At 42.5% G+C, this 19046-nt stretch overlaps 3 protein-coding genes across 8 annotated transcripts in view; 1 reads left to right on the top strand and 2 right to left on the bottom strand.

Moving 5' to 3' along the window:
- ndel1a (nudE neurodevelopment protein 1-like 1a) overlaps positions 1-2530 on the bottom strand; it is a 39997-nt gene extending 37467 nt beyond the window's left edge. For all 3 annotated transcript variants that reach the window (XM_029629280.2, XM_029629282.2, XM_029629279.2), the window contains exon 1: positions 2435-2530. The gene's annotated coding sequence lies outside the window, so the exon portion shown is untranslated. The remainder of the gene's footprint in view (positions 1-2434) is intronic.
- A 501-nt stretch (positions 2531-3031) lies between these two features.
- On the top strand, positions 3032-8267 carry tex47 (testis expressed 47). 4 transcript variants are annotated; one of them, XM_029629278.2, is made up of 8 exons: positions 3032-3157; positions 4578-4650; positions 5625-5728; positions 5936-6000; positions 6786-7008; positions 7192-7348; positions 7566-7624; positions 7951-8267. In XM_029629278.2, the coding sequence occupies exons 1-7, from the start codon at positions 3041-3043 to the stop codon at positions 7601-7603; spliced, it is 777 nt and encodes a 258-aa protein (XP_029485138.1). In that variant the 5' UTR covers positions 3032-3040; the 3' UTR covers positions 7604-7624; positions 7951-8267. The 4 variants fall into 4 exon arrangements, with proteins under 4 accessions (XP_029485138.1, XP_029485136.1, XP_064864021.1 ...); XM_029629276.2 differs by lacking the exon at positions 7566-7624; XM_029629277.2 differs by lacking the exons at positions 3032-3157; positions 7566-7624 and adding an exon at positions 3748-4058.
- An 82-nt stretch (positions 8268-8349) lies between these two features.
- Positions 8350-19046, bottom strand: part of LOC115106486 (rho GTPase-activating protein 44-like) — a 77366-nt gene continuing 66669 nt past the window's right edge. Inside the window, 8 exon segments of the mRNA XM_065007950.1 lie at positions 8350-12660; positions 14125-14457; positions 14460-14501; positions 14651-14769; positions 15805-16060; positions 16063-16304; positions 17128-17316; positions 17854-17874. Coding sequence (XP_064864022.1) covers positions 12506-12660; positions 14125-14457; positions 14460-14501; positions 14651-14769; positions 15805-16060; positions 16063-16304; positions 17128-17316; positions 17854-17874 — 1357 coding nt within the window. The 3' untranslated portion in view covers positions 8350-12505.

Here is a 19046-nt window from a genome sequence, read left to right as displayed (position 1 = left end):
CATTGAGTGGCTGCTGCCAACACACTGTCATTGACACTGACCCAACTCCAGCCACTTTAATAATGGGAATTGATGGGAAATTATGTAAATATATCACTAGCCACTTTAAACAATGCTACCTTATATAATGTTACTTACCCTACATTATTCATCTCATATGCATACGTATATACTGTACTCTAGATCATCGACTGCATCCTTATGTCACTAGCCACTTTAACTATGCCACTTTGTTTACTTTGTCTACATACTCATCTCATATGTATATACTGTACTCGATACCATCTACTGTATGCTGCTCTGTACCATCACTCATTCATATATCCTTATGTACATATTCCTTATCCCCTTACACTGTGTATAAGACAGTAGTTTGGAATTGTTAGTTAGATTACTTGTTGGTTATCACTGCATTGTCGGAACTAGAAGCACAAGCATTTCGCTACACTCGCATTAACATCTGCTAACCATGTGTATGTGACAAATAAAATTTGATTTGATTTGACCTAGGAGAGGCTAGCTAGCTGGCTGGGTTAGAAAAATCTGTCTAGAAAAATGAGTATGCAGTCAATGCAAGCTAGCTATGTGTCTGTTCAGAAGAGTTAGCTACAGACATGTAGGGTTGTTAACAGACTTACCAAATGATGCTGCCAAGATCCATAGTAAAATCCTGTACCGTATCAAGCGGTTCTGCTAACGTCACTAGCTAACAAAATATTAATCAATGATAGCTGAGCTTACTGTGGTTCTTTGACTAGCTGGCTAACTACATTATATATTTTTTTTGTCAATTTTTCATTAATGCCATGTTACCTGGCTAGTCTCTATCAGGTTAGCCTTCCAAAAAGGCACTTATTTTCATATTTTTTTTATTTTAACCCATTTTTTTAATTAAAACATTCTCAATGAGGCTACTAACATGCATTGTCATCGTGCAGTCAGATGAGTCAATTTTCAAACGTTTAACTTAATTTTTTGCAGGGTGGCAGGTAGCCTCGAGATTAGAGCATTGGGTCAGTAACCGAAAGGGTGCTGGTTTGAATACCGAAGCCAACAAAGTAAAACAAATTAGATGTCGCTGTCCCCTTGTGCAAGGCACTTCTAAATTTGGGCTACTTCTAAATTGCATTGCAGTTGCCATGGCATTTCTCTTTCAAATAAAATCTATAAATGTCACTGTTACCTGCTGCTGCTACTGACTAACAGGCAGTGAGGCAGGCTGTTACTGAGTGAGTGATGAGGAGGACCAGAGGGGTGTGTGTGTTGAGCGGAGTGAGTGAGAGGAGAGCAACGCCAGCACTTGCGCACGCCATGACAAGTGATATAAGAACAACGAACAGCACCAGCTAGCTACATACTTCTCCCTCATGTCATAGAGAGAAACAGTACAGGCATCTTTTTGTAGGCACTAACTCCGCCATGGTTCATTGAACAAAGCCTATGGGGAAAGTGAATGCCATTTTTGTAGGGTTTTCAGTTAAACACCACAAATAAGGTCTGTGGAAAACTTGTTTTGTTCTATGAGATAATCTTCATCAGCTAAGGCAACTTTTGTTTATTTTGAAGCATTTATTTAATGAAAAAAAAGCACAAAGGCTTCAGAATTCATAAAGGTCATGTTAACTGACTGCTATTATAGAACAAAACATATAAATTAGTTAATCTCAGACCTTATTTTCAGTTTTTATTCCAAAACCCTATTATTTTCCATAGGGATAGCTGAATGAACCAGAGGTCACTCATATCTAGTTTTTAGGACTAGATTTTTCCTCTCTTGTTGCTAGTTTTAAAGTCTTGTGGGCAGGTTTTGAGTTGCAATTGCCCTGGAAATTTTAACTAGACCTGGCAACCCTGCACGCATTGCCTGACAAGATTTCCATTATACTGAAAGGTGAAATTATCCTCATTGGCAAAAATGACATCACAAAATGTGGTGCAGAATAATAGTAAATAATTGGCTATATGGTGAATGAAGTTATATCACTCACATGTTGTTGTAACGTAGCTATCAAACTTAACTACTATGATTGAGTATTTCTAGCCAAGTTTCCGTGAATATCATCCTTGCTTGAGGGTCTTCAGCTTTCAAGCCTGGCCCCTTGGCCCTCAAACAAACTAAGAGATTATAAACTATCGTTATCTAAATATCTATCGCAAATAATGTAGCTCGGGCACCATTGCCATTTAGCTTACTGTCATTAGTTACAAGATACGCTTAAATTAACTGTCAAAACCAAACTGTCAGCTGTCAAACATGGGTGGCCGCTCAGCTCGGATACACCGGGCGTCGCTTGGCTAGCTATCGACGCGTTAGCTAGCTACCTACACCCATCAATTCGAAGGAATTGTATTTTCATGCATTTTGCTCAAATAAAGACAATGATATATCGCGTCAACGTTATACACAATTTGAGAAGTACACGTCGCGATGTACCTGAACATTTCCATTCGATGTTTCGCCCCCTTTCGATGGTTTTCAGTCCACCGTAGTCGTCCCTCCTGGTAGCTCTGTGCTTGGAGGAAACTGTTGATGCTGTGACTCACGCGCAGCCTACACAAGGGCAAGACACGCACGTGATGAGCAGAGCAAGCGCATCAAAATTGGTGGACCTTTGTTTTAGCGTCATCTGGTGGTTTAAAGCGGCAATGTACGTTTTCAATTATACTTTCAATTATACGCTTACTGTATTTGACTGATAATGTACAACAAAAAAAACATTTGCCTGGCTATCTCGAACCTGGATCGTATTGTTGTTGAGTGGTGAATGAATTGGTAGATTTTTGGGTGCGATCTAGTCATACTCTACTATTCTTGAATAACATTCTGGGGGGAAACATTTAGCTAACTTATTAACTGGACACGTCTGTTTATTATATACTTTATTTTTACGGCTTTATTAAAGGCTTTACTAGAAGGTAAGTCACCTGTCTTGGATCCAGCTCACAAACAGGTGCATAACTTGAGTCTTTCCCTGCTCCCCCCTCATTCCAGTTCCCACATTTGTTGCTTAGTAACACTTCCAAACATCCATTGTCAGTAATGGCTTCCAGGTCGCACGAAGTTGATATTGCGCCCTTTACCATCTGGAACTCAGCCTTTGAAGACAGAATGTCGCTGCTTGCAAAGCTGGAAGAGTCCCACAGGGCCGTTAGAAAGGTTTGTGCTGGCACTTTGTGCTGCAGTGCTAGAAAAATAAACTTCTCAGTGCATGAAATGGGTGATCTCCATGCCAACTCATAACACCAGAGTTGTGATCCGTAGCCCTAGGCCTATAGATTGAGTGGTGTGAACATGTGTTTATTATCAGATATCTCTGTGATATGTCTGTGTGCCTGCAATAACAATGCAAGTCATTTTTTAACAAGCAAACCTGGAATACCCTGTACCCTGTGTGGTGAAACTGCCACTGTGGTGTTTATGGTGTGGCCTGGTTATGTGGCACTCTTTCACATTCAAATGAGGCCCTATTTCATATTCACATGAGACCTTCTACTACAAGAGGAGAATGTTTCGTTGTCATGGAGACTTATCCCCTTCAACTGGCAATCCAGAGAGTAAATAAGGTACCCAAGCATAGGCGGGTAGTGTCGTGGAATGTACTGTAGGAGCGGTGGGTGGGGTGACTGTGGTGTGTGTGCGTGTGTGTGTATGTGTGTGTGTGTGTGTGTGTGTGGCTGAGGAGGACCTGCCTTCTCCCTCATTCTACTACGTATCAGCATCCTCTTACAAATAGGGCTGGGTCTGTTATCAGTGGATCTGTTGGCAGTCTTGCGTACTGCAGCTGAGCGCAGAAGGATTGGCTTTATTGCACTAGGGGGAACAGTAGGTATCCAGGATATACCAGGCAAGTGGTAAACACAAAGGGAGGGCTATCTGCTGCTGCTGCCCCAGTCAGTACTTGACTGAGAGAGAGACAGACGGAGAGAGAAAGAGAGAAGAAATGGAGACATCCAGCCAGCTACTAAGTCTTAACCAAAAGAAGGAGGAAGATGTTGGGACTAGCTTGTTTCACTGCCATATGAAGCAAAGGAGGCTTTTTAATCCTCAAGAGGAGATGGTTTGTGTAGTTCACTGTCTGGGAGGGCTAAAGGAGCCATATTCAAGAGTCAAGTTCAATGCTTTACTTATCTAAGAGTCCACATTGTTTGCAATGTCCTGCAATGTAAACGCTATGATTTGAACAGCTTGTACTGTATAAAGAGTGTCCTGGAAGGATAGGCTGTTTATGGCAGGGCCGGCTCCAGCTATAAGCGACATAAGTGGTCGCTTTTGTCTTTGATTGATTGTTTGTGTGATTTGTCAGTGGGTCGCGGGTTTGTTTTCATTATTATTTTATTTGTATTTTTTATGTATAGTTTATTTATTCAGTCGAGACAAAATAACATACGCACACAACCGAAGAGTAACACATCTGTTTACTTATCACTATCCCAACCAAACCCACCTCATCCAGAGTTAGGTAGGCTTGTAGCCTTAACTATTTAAGTAGGGCCAATAGGCCTGCTATTTGTCTATTCTTGATACCTGTTCTCTCACTCATCAGATAGCTTAATACCCTTCTTCTCTGTCTCTCCAGAAGTTCCTGTTACACCGGTTGATAGTCGTCGCCAGCCTCCCCCAGCAACTCGCAGACAGAAAAGACCTGGGAGGTCAGCCAAACATTACTGTAGAACACATTTAAGAGCTATTGTGCATTCCAGGGCGGATTACAAGGCATCACTATTTCACTGATAGAGGTCCTTCTTGTACACTGACTCAGGTTTCTCTTTCTCCTACGGAGCATGGTTTTGTTTCTAGCTGATAGGTCAAATCAAACTCATTGTTCAAAATGCTTTCCAGTCACTTTAACTCTACCTACATGTACATATTACCTCAATTACCTCGACTAACCGGTGCCCTCGCACATTGACTCTGTACCGGTACCCCCTGTATATAGCCTCCACATTGACTCTGTACCGGTACCCCCTGTATATAGCCTCCACATTGACTCTGTACCGGTACCCCCTGTATATAGCCTCCACATTGACTCTGTACCGGTACCCCCTGTATATAGCCTCCACATTGACTCTGTACCGGTACCCCCTGTATATAGCCTCCACATTGACTCTGTACCGGTACCCCCTGTATATCGCCTTGCTTGTTATTTTACTGGTGCTGTTTAATTATATGACTTTAATTTTCTATTTTTTACTTAGCACTTTTTTTTCTTAACTTCTTTAAGCATTGTTGGTTAAAGGCTTGTAAGTAAGCATTTCACTGTAAGGTTGTATTCGGCGCATGTGACAAATAACATTTGATTTGATAATGTGTTTATGAACGTATGATGTTGGGACATACTTCCTCTTCAAATACTCTTTACAGAAAAAGTTACTTTACTTTAGGATGCTCCTTAGTTGGGGTTATTTGAACAAGTTTTTTGTTATGGGCCACTTTCTGGCTGACACACCTAGGTCTGTGAGTGAGAAGGAAGGACATTATGGTGTGATCCTTATAGAATATAATGGATGCAATAAAGCTTATTCATGCAAACCAAGGCGTTTCCAGCAGTGAGATACCTCACTATGTTATCAGTGAACCGGGGTTATGCAAGTAACCGTACATTCTTTCTCCTTTGGTTGGACAGTACACTACGAAGAACTGAACCAGCGCTTGCAGAGGTATTACCAAGGAGATGCTATCACAGGCCTGCTTTTGCTGTACCCAACCTGCATGCTTCATGTCATTGAGGTAAACAAGATTAACCAGTAACACCTATTAATGAAACCCATATAATATATACAAATCTGTCAAAATCCCCCGTCAATGCAGCGACAAGGCACTAGTCTCAGTCAATCACTTTAATAAGAGGTGAACCTTCATTGCCCATCTTTCTATTGATTAGCATAAAGGATATGGTATTTCCATTAATGACCATGCTCTTTGTTTCTCTGCTAGTCCTCCAGCGAGGTTCTTGTGTCTCTGCTGCAGGATCTGAGGGACATGCAGGAACGGCCACACTGGTAGAGTATCTTACCATGCCGATTTGAATCAATATATCATAGTTTGATCTCATCTGCTACTAAGTTCCGAGGGTTATGCACAGTGGTGTAAAGTACTTAAGTTAAAATACTTTAAAGTACTACTGAAGTAGTTTTTTGTGGAAACTGTACTTTACTATTTAACTTGTACTTTTACTCCACTACATTCCTAAAGAAAATAATGTACTTTCTACACCATACATTTTCCCTGACATCCAAAAGTACTCTTTACATTTTTTAATGCTTAGGAATTGTTCAATTCACACTCTTAAAGAAAATAAAAAATATCCTGGTCATCCCTACTGCATCTGCTCTGGCGGACTCACTAAACCCAAATGCTTTGTTTGTAAATTATGTCTGAATGTTGAAGTGGGCCCGTGGCTATCCGTAAACTAAAAAAACAAGAAGATCTTGCCGCCTGGTTTGCTTAATATAATACATTTGAAATGATTTGTACTTTTATTTTTGATACTTAAGTATATTTTAGAAATTAGATTTACTTTTGATACTGAAGTATATTTAAAACCAAATACTTTTTGACTTTTACTCAAGTAGTATTTTACTGGGTGACTTTCACTTTTACTTGAGTCCTTTTCTATTAAGGTATCTTTATTTTTACTCAAGTATGAGAATTGGGTACTTTTTCCACCACTGGTCAAGCATGTGCATTCCAGCCAAAGTCAATATAGCTTGACTAAAAACCCAGCCATAAACATTGCTTGACATGCTGTCTTGATGTTGTCATGGTCCCTATCATCGTCATGCAGTGTCCTGATCGAGGCGCCCAGGGTCCTGGTGATGTCACATGACCTTCCCAGCAGGTTGTTCCAGCAGTGGAGCTACAAGGTGCTGAATGTGCCGGCCAGGGTGGGTGGGATGCTGAGTAGAGACGGGCCAGAGAGGGAGGAGGAAGAGGACACCGACACACTGGTCAGCACCGCCCTGTCTATGCTGCTCAAGCTGGGGAATCACCTCCTCAAAGCCACCAAGGTGTGTCATCATTAGCATCGGTTAGACTACAGAGACTTTCAAATCCTGGGCTCATTTAAAGGAAGATCCACCTGCTATTTTTGAATTAAATTAGTCCTACTCTAGATACCATAAGTGGAATCTCTCATTTCTGACAGACCATTCTTTTTGGTGCCTCTATCATCTCTCTATGTATTTGTACAGGGGTCAAAGATGCCTCTGGGCTCTTTTCTGGATGAAGTACCAGAGATGATAGTCCCCCAGGATATTCTGGTTCAGCTCCTGTCCAGAGGAGACCTTCTGAGCCCCCAGCAGTACCTGCAGGCCTACCACACCCCTCTCCACATCCTCATGGACTCTGGTGAGCAGGACTTGAATCACTCATCAACAGGGTTGGGGTTAACTCCATTTCAGTTTAGTCAATTTGAGAAGTGAATTGAAGTTCCAGTACATTAACTAATTGAACAAATTGTCTGTGAAAAACCAATGGTTCTCAGATGTTTATATAGTTCACGTTAACTGATAACTTTGGTACCAAAACATTGCCACATGCTGTATGTCCTGTGATTTGTTTAAAGGGCACGTGTTTGGAAGCAGTCAGCTAACTACAGTTTAGTGTTTGGCCAAAAGGTCAAAGGTATGGGTGTGTCAGCATGTCAAATGAAACCAATGCATGTGGTTTGAACCCAGAGAATAACATTGCATGCATCATCTCAAATTGGATCTGCATGACTTTGAATGGATTCTATCTCTCTGAATGAAGGATATTTTGATTCCGGCACAGTATATTCCTTTGTACGCAAGGGATCTTGAGGTGTTGATGTGCATTTGAATCGTATTCCTTGTCTTTGTCTCGTGTTCTTGTCCTTGACAAAGGCCTCTGCATGTAGGCTTTGATATAGGGATTTATTTTGTGGACACTGTCAGTTAGGATGATTCACATGTTTGATATTATTTCCACAGAGCGTACTTGGCCTCCACCCGTGCAACTTCGATGTGAATTCTGACTTCTGATGTGATACAACTAGACATTTGAATGTGCTTCCTACTCAATCTGTTTTCAGGGTTCATATGCCTGGTTATTTGTATGTGTTATTGAGAACTGCCATTCATCTGGACTGTGTGACACATTCAACTCTAAATAATTGTCCTTGCTCCACAAATGGATACTACATAACAAGATACATTGTTTGGTACTGTAGTGTTAAAATACACAGGGACTGCAGGGTAGGTTTGGTTGTATATTGCAAATATTTCATAAATATTTTACTGGATGTGAACTGGTATTGGATGTATTTTCTTTCCTGTGTATATACTGTCACACCCACGCCATACTCACAATAAGGCATGATTAAATACACATTTAAAAAAAAAACATTTTTTAATAGTTTCAACATTCTGATGAGCATTGTTTTTGATCTTACAGGACATGTCCACAGTAGTTGTTCCACTCTGTGACTGGGAGGGAGTATGTCCCCTCTCTTTATTTTAGTGTCCCCAATGTCACTGCAGTTTGACATAGTACTGTAGAGCCTTTATATCTAAAAGCAATGTCTCTGGAGCATCAATCTTCCATTTTATTTGGACCCCCTTGTGTTAATTTATTACTTGAACATAAACTATGCATGAAGATTCATTAAAAGGTACTTTCTTACCAAACAATAGCTGCATGCACCACAGTGTCATAACTTACAAATGTTCAGAGGCAAACCAGGTGTGTTTTATCCCACATTTATTCAGGCTTGGCTGATTAGCCAACCAAAAAAGGTCTTTGTTTTGCCTAATATGAAGCAGGAGGGTTTTTTCATCTGATGGATAAGGGGATTGATTTATGCCTATATAAGGCTATCCTCAGAGAATAACTCAATGTTTGCAGACAAAAAGAAATACACTGCCAGTCATCCATTCAGTTTCACTGTCATTCTGTTCCTGACTCATTAGGCAAAAAAAGCTAGAAGTTAGATGCTATATTGTCTCCGAGTTGTATTAAGTCATTAAGTTTGGCAATTATTAAGCCATGCTTCTAGATGTACAGTACTTCATATATTTATGTGACTCTGCTTGGTGAATAGTTGATTGACTGGATGAAAAGTTGGAGCTCAACAAAAATGCAAAACAGGAACTGTGGACTGATAAACTGATAGGGCAGAACTGAATAATTCTACCTGCATTGCAAGGCCCTTTTTCTTTTCACATATAAAAATAAATATGACAAGCACAGGTAAATAGGACCAAAGGTAAGACAAATTTCACAAGCATGATGACAAAGCATGCTGCTGATTTTCACATGTGGGACAATGTCTAGTCATAACCCCCAAGCCTATTCACATCACTACCACAGATCTGTCCATCCTGTTAAAACTACATCCACAACACAGAGAAATCCCCCTAAAAACAACCTGAGGCAAACAGTCCAAGTAGTCACCAGTACATTCCACCTATTCATTTAAAAAAGGCCTTTTCTCTTACAGTAACTCAACAGACATGCTTAGAAAAACTGTAACAGTGGAAATAGTTTGAGGAATCTCTCTTACCAACAACTGCCCTTGGTACACAGGATTTCTGCTTTTAATAAAGTTGTGTGTTCAATAAATATGTACAAACCATCACTTCATAAAAAGAAGACAACCCCTTTTACAGAACAGCAACAGAACAGCACATTATCACCACAGACAGAAGTCCAGATAGACACATAACTGAACATTCACTTCAACATCCAAATTGTAAGAACAGCCTTCAAAAATGTTAATGCAATTTTGTCTATTTTATAATTTTTTGAATCCTCAAAATCATATGCCATGGTTGGCATTTGTTGCAAGTAATGATACAAAAGACAAAAGCAATAAAACATCAATATAAACTGTAAAAAACTTCAAATCATTTTAAAGAGAGTGGGACCCCCTTCATCTTTGAGGTTTCTCTGTTTCTGTGTTCACAAATACTGTAATTGCACTTTCTTTTATCATTTTGAACTTCAACATTTTTCTTCTGGAATTGTCTACTCAGCATTGCGTTGAACTATATTGCTTTCAGGGGAGGATATTTGTCTTCTACACCGGGGAATATACTCTGTACTTTAAGGTTGGAATAACTAGGTCGACGCCGTTTTTTGCCTCGAGGGATGGAGGTCCCCTTCTAACTTACCTATTGACAATCACAAATACCTCCCTCACAATAGCTCTACTGGTCAGGCTGTCGACTAGTGGAAACACACAGTGACGCAGCACTTTCCATTCAGACATACTGTATTATTAAGCTCCCGGCTGATGACTTTGCACTAACAATCCTAGAAAATAGATTTAACCTTTAATCTATGTCCGCGTTATATGGTATTATTTAAAGCTTGCGGCTGATAACCGTGCAAAGCTTTACTGCATTTCGTTAAGTGTGAATCTGGCAATGTTGTGGTCAGGACCAGAACAACACAGACATGTCAATACATAAATACTTTCAGTCAATATTTATATTTTTCTTATCTTAATATATATTTTATCCTCTCCCCCTGTTTTATATACACGCACATATACAGAGGCGTCAGTATTTACAATAGTGTTGTGATGGATAAAATATATAGCACTTGAACATAAGTGCATGACAGGGCAGCGTTTGTTGTGGCTTCCAGGCAATAATCAGTGTTATGGATGGAACATTTCTAAGGAGAAAAAGTCATAGGTCTGTATAGGTCATGGGCGGGCGCCTCACCTTTGAACCCCAACACCGGATAAACCGATTGGACCATTGGTCTTTTGTGCTGTGGATGTCAATCCAACTCCTATGCACCGTAATCATCGGTATACAGTAAATACTTTCATCACAATAAGAAATACTTCACATTCCTCATTGTGAAAGTATTGTTTTTTTATTGTGTTGGGGGGACTGAAACAGAAACCTCTGTATAATTTCAATGAGAGCCTATTCTCATTCGCTGCATGATAGAATATAAACATATATTCTAGCACCAGAAGAAATGTACCTATATTCCGGATTACACCCACACACACAGGCACAGAACTGCACCCATATACACACTCACTCTCAGAAGAGTTTCCAATATTTGCTTTCAAACAGCTGAGCCGGCTCCCCAGTGACAGGCTCTTGCCAGAGAAGTCTCAGGGCGCTCATTAACAGAGTTACAGAGACCACAGAGACAGAGGTATACAGACAAAGGGTGTTAATTTGAGCCAGCTTGCTACAGCAGGAAAAATATCCTGCAGCAACAGGAAATGTCAATTATTATGTGGATTATAACTAATGGATGTTTTTGTAGGGGTTGATCCAAGGGAAAATCAAGTCTGAAATTTCAAAGTGGAAATGACAAACTTCAGAAGCCTTTTAATACCTCAAATACACTTCAAGTTAAAGACATTCCTACATTAAAGAAAAGTTCTCCTGCAACAGGGTGATCAAATTAAGATCCTACATCTGTAAAGTCCACTCGTACTCACTATTCAGCAATCCATTTATAAGTATTCTGTTTATTCTGTGTCTATGCTCTATTCCCTCTACTACAACATAGACATGCAGATTTCTCCCACTGAGCTCCAAGCCTCTCCTATGATAATGTACAGTCAGGTACATGCTAGACTATATAATATCTGTATACTGTATTTATAGTTCTATATACAGTAGAATATCTGTATCTCTATGGTTGAATTCTTATATTATATGACTCATATAATAACTCCTGTATCTCTATTAATATCATATACTCTGAAATGTACAGTATAAACCGTAATTTTAAATAGTTTTAAACAGCCAAATGTAATCTTTAACCCCCCTTTGAAGAATGTGATTGCGAATTCAAGCTCAAACTGGTCTTGCAGTACCATTATATTTTCACTCACAGACTATGGCAGAACTCGCCACTCAATGATGCAGCACATTTCCAAACACATCACACAATTCACAAACACACACACACACGTTCAGCCAGGACGGAACAAGGGGTTGCCAGAATGCCAGTGAACTCAAGAGTACAAGAATGGGTTTAGGCGTCAAAAGGAATGCTATAGCCTTGGTGACAGGGAGAGGAAATCAGAGATGTCCTGTCCCCTTCCTTTCCTACTGCACTCACAAGAGGAGAACCCATTGCACCAAGCCACTTGTTTTCATGTCTTGTAAGTTAAAGGCAATATTGCAAATGACTCAAATAAGGCAAAAATAAAAGATGTATAAACAAAATTGTTTTAAATAAATCCTTAAAAATGAATGCACCCCAGATAGAATCAATGGAATCTAGTCAACATAAAAACCTAGCATTCGGTCCCTTTCTCTGAATCAAAAGTTTCACCCCCCATTGTCTCAGTCGGAAACCCTCTGGATGTGGATATAGGTATTTTCTGTATTCATGTCTATTACATTTTTTGGAGAAGGACTTTGATTTACAGGGCTGAGCGTGGTACTTGGTCTCTATGGGTGGAGGTGAGGTCTGGAGTGAGTCCCCATTGGGTCAAAGGTCAGAGAACGGGTCCTGGAGACGGGTTGGAATAGTAAGGGCTGGGCTTGGAAACTTGTGATGTCATAGTATCGTGCTCTCAGACTCTTCCTCTGACTCGGCCTTAGGGGTTGGCCAGACCACCGCCACTGAGTTCCTGTAGGGGGCCATCTTGGGCTCATCAAAGATGCCATCCAGTTCTACGTTAATGATGGGGATATCCAGGTTGCAGAAAGAGTCTGGCCAGCCAAAGATCGACACGAGATGAGAAGAGACAAGAGAGAAGAAAATAAGAGAGAGACAGAGATAATAACTGTTAGTGGTTGCTTAGAAAAGGCCGTTCTAGACAAGTCAATGTTGAATGGTGTGTTATACACAGCAGAGAGGTCAGCATAGGCCCAAGCTATTGTTTTACACACACATCCTCAAAAACGATCCGTGTTTCTAGAGAATTACTGACAGATAAGAGGCAGGTCAGTAAGTAATGTAACTCCAGCTTTTCTAGCAGACATAGTGGTTCGGGTAGGTTTGTAAAATGCTGAAAATTGCATGCGAAGAGACAATTCCCCAACAGTATCCAGTGCAGTCACCACAAACATTTATCCTTGTCATTACTTTGTCTTTGAACTCACAGTCATGTGAGAATGATGACATCCATAGTGTAACACTGAAATGGATAACAACCAGTAACTGGGAAACAGAAAGTGGAATAATTCTAGAACAGCAGTGGGTGTGGCATAAGGTGGGAGGGGGGGGGGTACTGTGCAGTGTGTGAGCAAAGGGGCAGCTGGCCCCGGACAGGACAGAGGTGGGATGTGGCATGGTTTCAGGGAGAAAACAGTAAAGAAAGCTTCTTGGGATAGCAAAATTACGCCAATCTTCTGTGTGAAGTGGAGTCAGTAGACGGTCTTTCAGACACATCCACAAGCCATGCATCGCGCCAGTCTCAGCCACCATGCAAAGGCCAACAAAATGGGTTAGTGGTGGACTGAACACAGCAGAGATATATAGCTCTATACATATGAGAAGTCATGTATACAGGTATATATACACAGCAGAGGAGGCTGGTGGGAGGAGCTATAGGAGGACAGGCTCATTGTAATGGCTGGAATGGAATCAATGGAATGGCACCAAACACATCAAACACATGGAAACAATATGCTGGACTCTGTTCCATTGGTTCCATTCCAGCCAATACAATGAGCCTATACACCTATAGCTCCTCCCATCAGCCTCCTCTGATATACAGAAAGCTGGAGCCATGCAGCTCCACAGTGAGCCAGAATGGCGGACGGTTGGTTGTTTGGAGGGATGGGAGGGTGAGGCTTTAGTACAGTACTGGAACTCCTGCTTACCCTAAAAGGCCCTCTCACATTTAGCCCATATTGAACCACTCGCCTCATACCGCTGTAGGCACACAATAATAGGAGTCGAAAAAAAATATTTATAAAATGGAAGAACAAGATAAGAGATTAAAATGTTTTTTACCTTCTTACCTTTTTTTTGCGTGAGTTCCCCACAGTTTAACACAGATGAAAGGGTTAAAAGTATTATCAGTTTAACAATCTACACAAAATAATTCCATTTGCAGAAACCATATTAATACTCTGGCAGGCACACTGGAGAGTGAGATATTCCACCTATACCAGAGAAGAGTGTATGGGCGGGCTCCTAGTGTGTTGAAACTCCATTGAAGCGTTTACCTGTGGACATGCTCTCTCCAGGAGACAATCCATCCAGAAGGCCGCCACCGTGCTCAAGAGGTTGGGGGCTGGAGCCAGGGGTGCTGGGGGGCTGCGGCGGGGGTAGGCTGGGCCTCTGCCGAGGAGGCTTGGGAGTGGGCCTAGCCTTGGTGAGGGTGCCGGCTAGCGAGGGAGGGGAGGAGAGAGAGGGGGTGGCGGTCTGGGCCTGTCCCGGGGAGCCGATGGTGGCGTAGCCCTGGGGGTAGCTGAAGCCGTACAGGGAGGGGGTACTAGGAGGGGTGGGGGACAGGCTGACTGGAGACGGCTGACCTGTAGACTGGTCCGACATTCCCCAGACTGAGAGTAGGGTTTAGGTGGGATGGGGGCCAGCTTCTTAGCTGTGGAGAGAGCAGCAACACAGATTTTAATTGAGAGGTGACAAGCCAAGACAAAACAATCTGTCTGCTTTGTGCACAGCATGGTCTCACTCACACACACACACACACACACACACACACACACACACACACACTACTTCCATCAGTACCTCTTCTCAGGGTGTGAGGGCTATGGTCAGAAGAGTGCTGTGACAGCCCACCAGAGAGTGCCGTTCCCTGGAAGCCCTTCTGTCCAATCACTGGAGACAGCTCATTGTTCTTCAGAGTACTGGGGAAGACAAAGGGATATGAACAACAATATGTAATCTTCATAACATCTTCTTCAGGTCGTGTGTGTGTGTGTGTGTGTTTGTGTTCACTACCTGTCAGTTTGAGGGTAGATGGCCTCAATCTCCCACATGTAGAAATGAAAATCCCTGTCGTTCAATGTCAGATAATCTGAGTGACCACTGACAACTTTCACTACTGCAAATGTACTACTAGCTATATGGCAGTGTAGCTAAAGCCCCCCCAAAAAATCCAAGCCCAAGCCAGTAGGTTTAATGGATTTTTTTTCTTGCCTTTTATGGCACTATGCAGACAGAATGCCAATGGGTAGAGAGCTTGAAGGTCAAAACCTAACCAGTTCATAATAGGATGTGAGTGACAGCTCTCCCAGCTCCAAATCCCCCCACCCACTGACAGCAGATGAGGATGGGTGATCGGGACTGGAGAGATTTGAAGTTAGGGTGGAGCTATGCAAATGAGGCATCCCTAACAGCTGTTGATGTAAAAGACCCCATTCCGATGAAGGCCAATGATCGGATAGGAATCATGCCAGCCCATCCATATTTTTCACTTAGTCACTCTTTGTCCAATTCATATTCAGAAACATAACTAGTCAACTACCTACCATCCAAGGCCAACTGGGCCCTTTAAAATTAACTGCCACTATGTTCTGCTATCTCTGAGAGTTTTCAATATTCTTTGTTGCTTGGCAACATCCTCCAGAATTTCCTGGCAACATGGAAATTTATGGATTCCATAAAATAAGGAGAGTTTGTTACTAGAATGATCCAATAGAAAAGTTCCATGATGGGAGGAATATCCCTTTGAAACATGAAATTGAGGACAAAAACGAGAAAATGAACCAAATGTATAAAACAGGATGTTGGCACTTGGAGGGAGCTCCCCCTCTCTCACTCTCCCCTTTGTTTCCTAATGTCCCTCTCTCATTTTGCCATTATGAGCCACTCAGGCCTGTGTGTGTTACGGAGACTGAGTTTGTGTCCATCTGGGCAGGGCGATGTGACGTAGTATTTACCTAGTCAGCTTGGCTCCTCTCTCTCGGCTACAGGCACAGGCGGCCCACGGAGGAGGTGCGGACAGGGGGAGGTTAGAGGTGTGGGGACCGAGGGACGGGTCGTGTCGGGTTAGCACGAGGGGGGTTTTGATGTAGAGAGGGGAGACGTTGGTTTCTAACGGTGGGGGCGCATGCGGAGCTTCGGCCAGGGAGCTCTGTTTGGGGAGGTGCAGGGAGCAGGGCTTGGGGTTAGAGTTTATATCAAGCTGCTGGGGGAGGGAGAGGGACACGAAGAAGGGGGCAGTGGGGAGGGCTGTAGCAAGACCAGCGGGGGAGGTGGGGGTGACGGCCCAGGGGGCACGGACTCTGGACCGGGGGCGACAGGGCGCGCACACTGCGGTGCTCGGGGGTAGAAATGGTGAAGAGGCGGGTAGCAAGAGGAGGAAGAGGGGTAAGGGGGAGGGGGCCTCTCCTCTTCCGGGGAAGGGTAGGCATAACAGGAGTCCAACGCGTCATCGGAGCTGCAATGATACAAATTTTTATGATTTCACAGGGAATTGAATTGTTCTAAGTCAGGGAGAGGCCAATATTGTCACGCTCTTGTAGTGGAATGAAAAGTGTTGTATGAAAAAGAATATGTGAACAAGTCCAGTGGGCCATTCTGTCATATTTGTGAGCCACTGCAGTTCATGTAGTGTGAAGGAGAACAAGTGCGGGTTTTTGTATCTGGGAAGGTATTAGTCAACCAAAGTTGAACAGAGTCGCATTAAGAAGGGGAGGGGAGAGGTCTAAGGAGAATGCAAGTGAAAAATGTAAAAGAAAAGAGCAAATGAAAAACCTTCATTCAGGCCAGCATTCAAGTTTTGAAACTAGTAAACTGTTTGACAAATACAAGTAAGAACTCTATTTGCAATCTTACATGAGCAGTGTTAATGAAACCCGTTCTGATGGATGGAAATGAAAAACATGTACATGCTGCATTGGCAAGCTACTTTTGAGATGAGGTACGCATTTTCACAATTTTATGGGTAATGGATTAAAAAAAAAACTCTCTGGTACAACCTGGATATGAAACAAAACCAAGCACAAAAAGAAGGGTTCTAGAAACTCTGAAGATCAGACTAAAAGACAACAACAACAACCAAAACAACATCACACGAGGTCACGAGGTCAAACCAAGTTTGAGAACACATGCAACAGATGTGAGGGGCTTCGGTTCACAGAAAGATGAAGATGATGCGTGGGAAAGAGAATTAGAAGACGTCAAAAGACTGAAAAAGTACAACAACGCCGTGTCGGGGTCAGTTTCAGGACGCGAGGAGTGTGGGAAATGGACAGCCTTACCTGGCACGGTCACTGTTAGTGGGAGGAAGGGTTGGGGAGGGGGACGCAGAGATCTCCCCCTGCTCAGGTATGAGAGCGTCTGAGGGCGGGAGGGGGGGCTGTACACCTAGGGGCGTGGAGGAGCTTTTACGCGCTGACGACGAGCCCCTGCGCGACACCCAAGAAGTGTCCATCACCCTGACCCCCATGCTGCAGTGGGACAGAGACGCACAGCCAATCAAAGACAGTGGTCAGGGGTCAGAGGTCAGCTCAGGGAGCCTTATCCTGTAGTCCTCACAATTGTCAGCACAGTCTTTACTGTACTGTATGAAGTAGAAACACTAGGGAAAGGAAACCTTTGTAATAATGTGTCACAGTGAGGGTGCATGTATGGTTGGTCTCTGTGTGACAAACAACTGTTTGCACCTGTTATTGTCGTTTGTACTTGTCAAGCAATCAGAGGAGTACATCTGACACCAGACATCGCAAAAAAATGCATTTGAAGTCAACAAACCACACACAGTGTGAGAACATTGTTCACACGGGAACTTATTTGGCAGCGCTGTCTGTCAGCAGCACTCTGTAAGGAGCATTGAACTATACGATTAGAAGTGTGTCCGGACGAGAGAATAATTGTGACTGGAATACTGTCAGACAAATGATGACAGAGAGAGGCATTCTCTCCACAGGCAGTTCAGACAAGGGTGAACAGAGAGTTACAGGCAGGAGGAAGAGTAAGTACAGTACCTTTGAATTTTCCTAACGCTGCTTGGTAGGACAAAAACATCACAATAAAGGGTAAGGATCATGAGAAACTCCATTAACTGATTTACAGCAACACTAAATCAAAGCAACTGCGGGAGCAGTCGGTAAGGGGTTGGATCCAAGATGGAGAAGCAGCAGGTCGAGCCTTCAGGTTTGGATTGCAGAGTGTTGTGGGGGATGGAAGTCATGCTGAGAGTAATGAGGAGAGGGATTTGAGGGGTGAAGATGGTCCTTCCCAAAAGAGCTCCAAGCATGTCCTACCGGTGAGCCAATTATCACTTAGTTTAGAGCTAATTAGGGCAACATTTCCCCACGGACATAAAAATACCCCAAAATAACACCAAAATATAGGAAGTAACTTGCAGCAGTGGTTAATGTACTCGTTTACTATAAAAAAAGAGCAAGTACAACTATGGATAGTTAAAGGCTACATAGTATTCAGATATTTTTTCAATCAATGACAATCGCAATCACAAAGACACGGTCAAGGACATGGCATGACACATCACCCATCGTGCTTTGGAGAAAGGCCCCGAATGAATGAAGACCATAACAGAGGTATCAACCTGCCTTGAATATGGACACAAAAGAAAAGGAATCAAAGCTGGGAATGCTACTTCCTCATTGGTCTCAGCTTGTACTAAGGAGCAGAATGCTCCTTGACCTGATCCTGCTCTATCTGAAGGGGTGGGTGTTTCTAATGAGAGCAGAGCTCTATTGATTGGTCCCTATGCAGTCCTGGACATGTTTAATTAGCTGGGATTATTGTGTGGTCCCAGAGCTGAGGGGCTCAGACGGTCTTCTCTGTTGACAGAGACCGATAAGACAGAGAGGTCATTTGAAGAGAGAGAGTGAGAACATGATTGACTTGAAACTAATCCTCCACAGAGCACAAGAACTGCTTACAGCACCACTCATCACCACGGACCAACCTCTTTCTCTGAGCTCCCTGCTGTCTGACTGCCTCTCTCTTACAGTGCACATCTCTCACTCACTAGTTATCTCCCTCTCTCACCTGAGATGAAGAAGAATTCCGTGATATTCTCTCCGCCATTCTCATACCCAGACAAAACTTTTTACTTAGCTCACTTAAAAAGGTTATACAGCCTTGTATGATTTTATGAAGAAAAACTATTCACATAGAAATATGACATTATGCCATTTCTACGGCACAG

The sequence above is a fragment of the Oncorhynchus nerka genome, linkage group LG23 (genome assembly GCF_034236695.1).
Source record: "Oncorhynchus nerka isolate Pitt River linkage group LG23, Oner_Uvic_2.0, whole genome shotgun sequence".
In the NCBI taxonomy this organism is placed as follows: Eukaryota; Metazoa; Chordata; class Actinopteri; order Salmoniformes; family Salmonidae; genus Oncorhynchus; species Oncorhynchus nerka.
Note: the sequence above shows the minus strand (reverse complement) of the source record. Positions and strands in the feature narration are given on the sequence as shown.

Coding starts and splice junctions, on each gene's coding strand:
- tex47 (XM_065007949.1), top strand. CDS start 3,041: ATGGCTTCCAGGTCGCACGAAGTTGATATTGCGCCCTTTACCATCTGG. Junction 3,158..4,577: donor CCCACAGGGCCGTTAGAAAG/GTTTGTGCTGGC, acceptor CTGTCTCTCCAG/AAGTTCCTGTTACACCGGTT. Junction 6,001..6,785: donor ATGCAGGAACGGCCACACTG/GTAGAGTATCTT, acceptor ATCGTCATGCAG/TGTCCTGATCGAGGCGCCCA.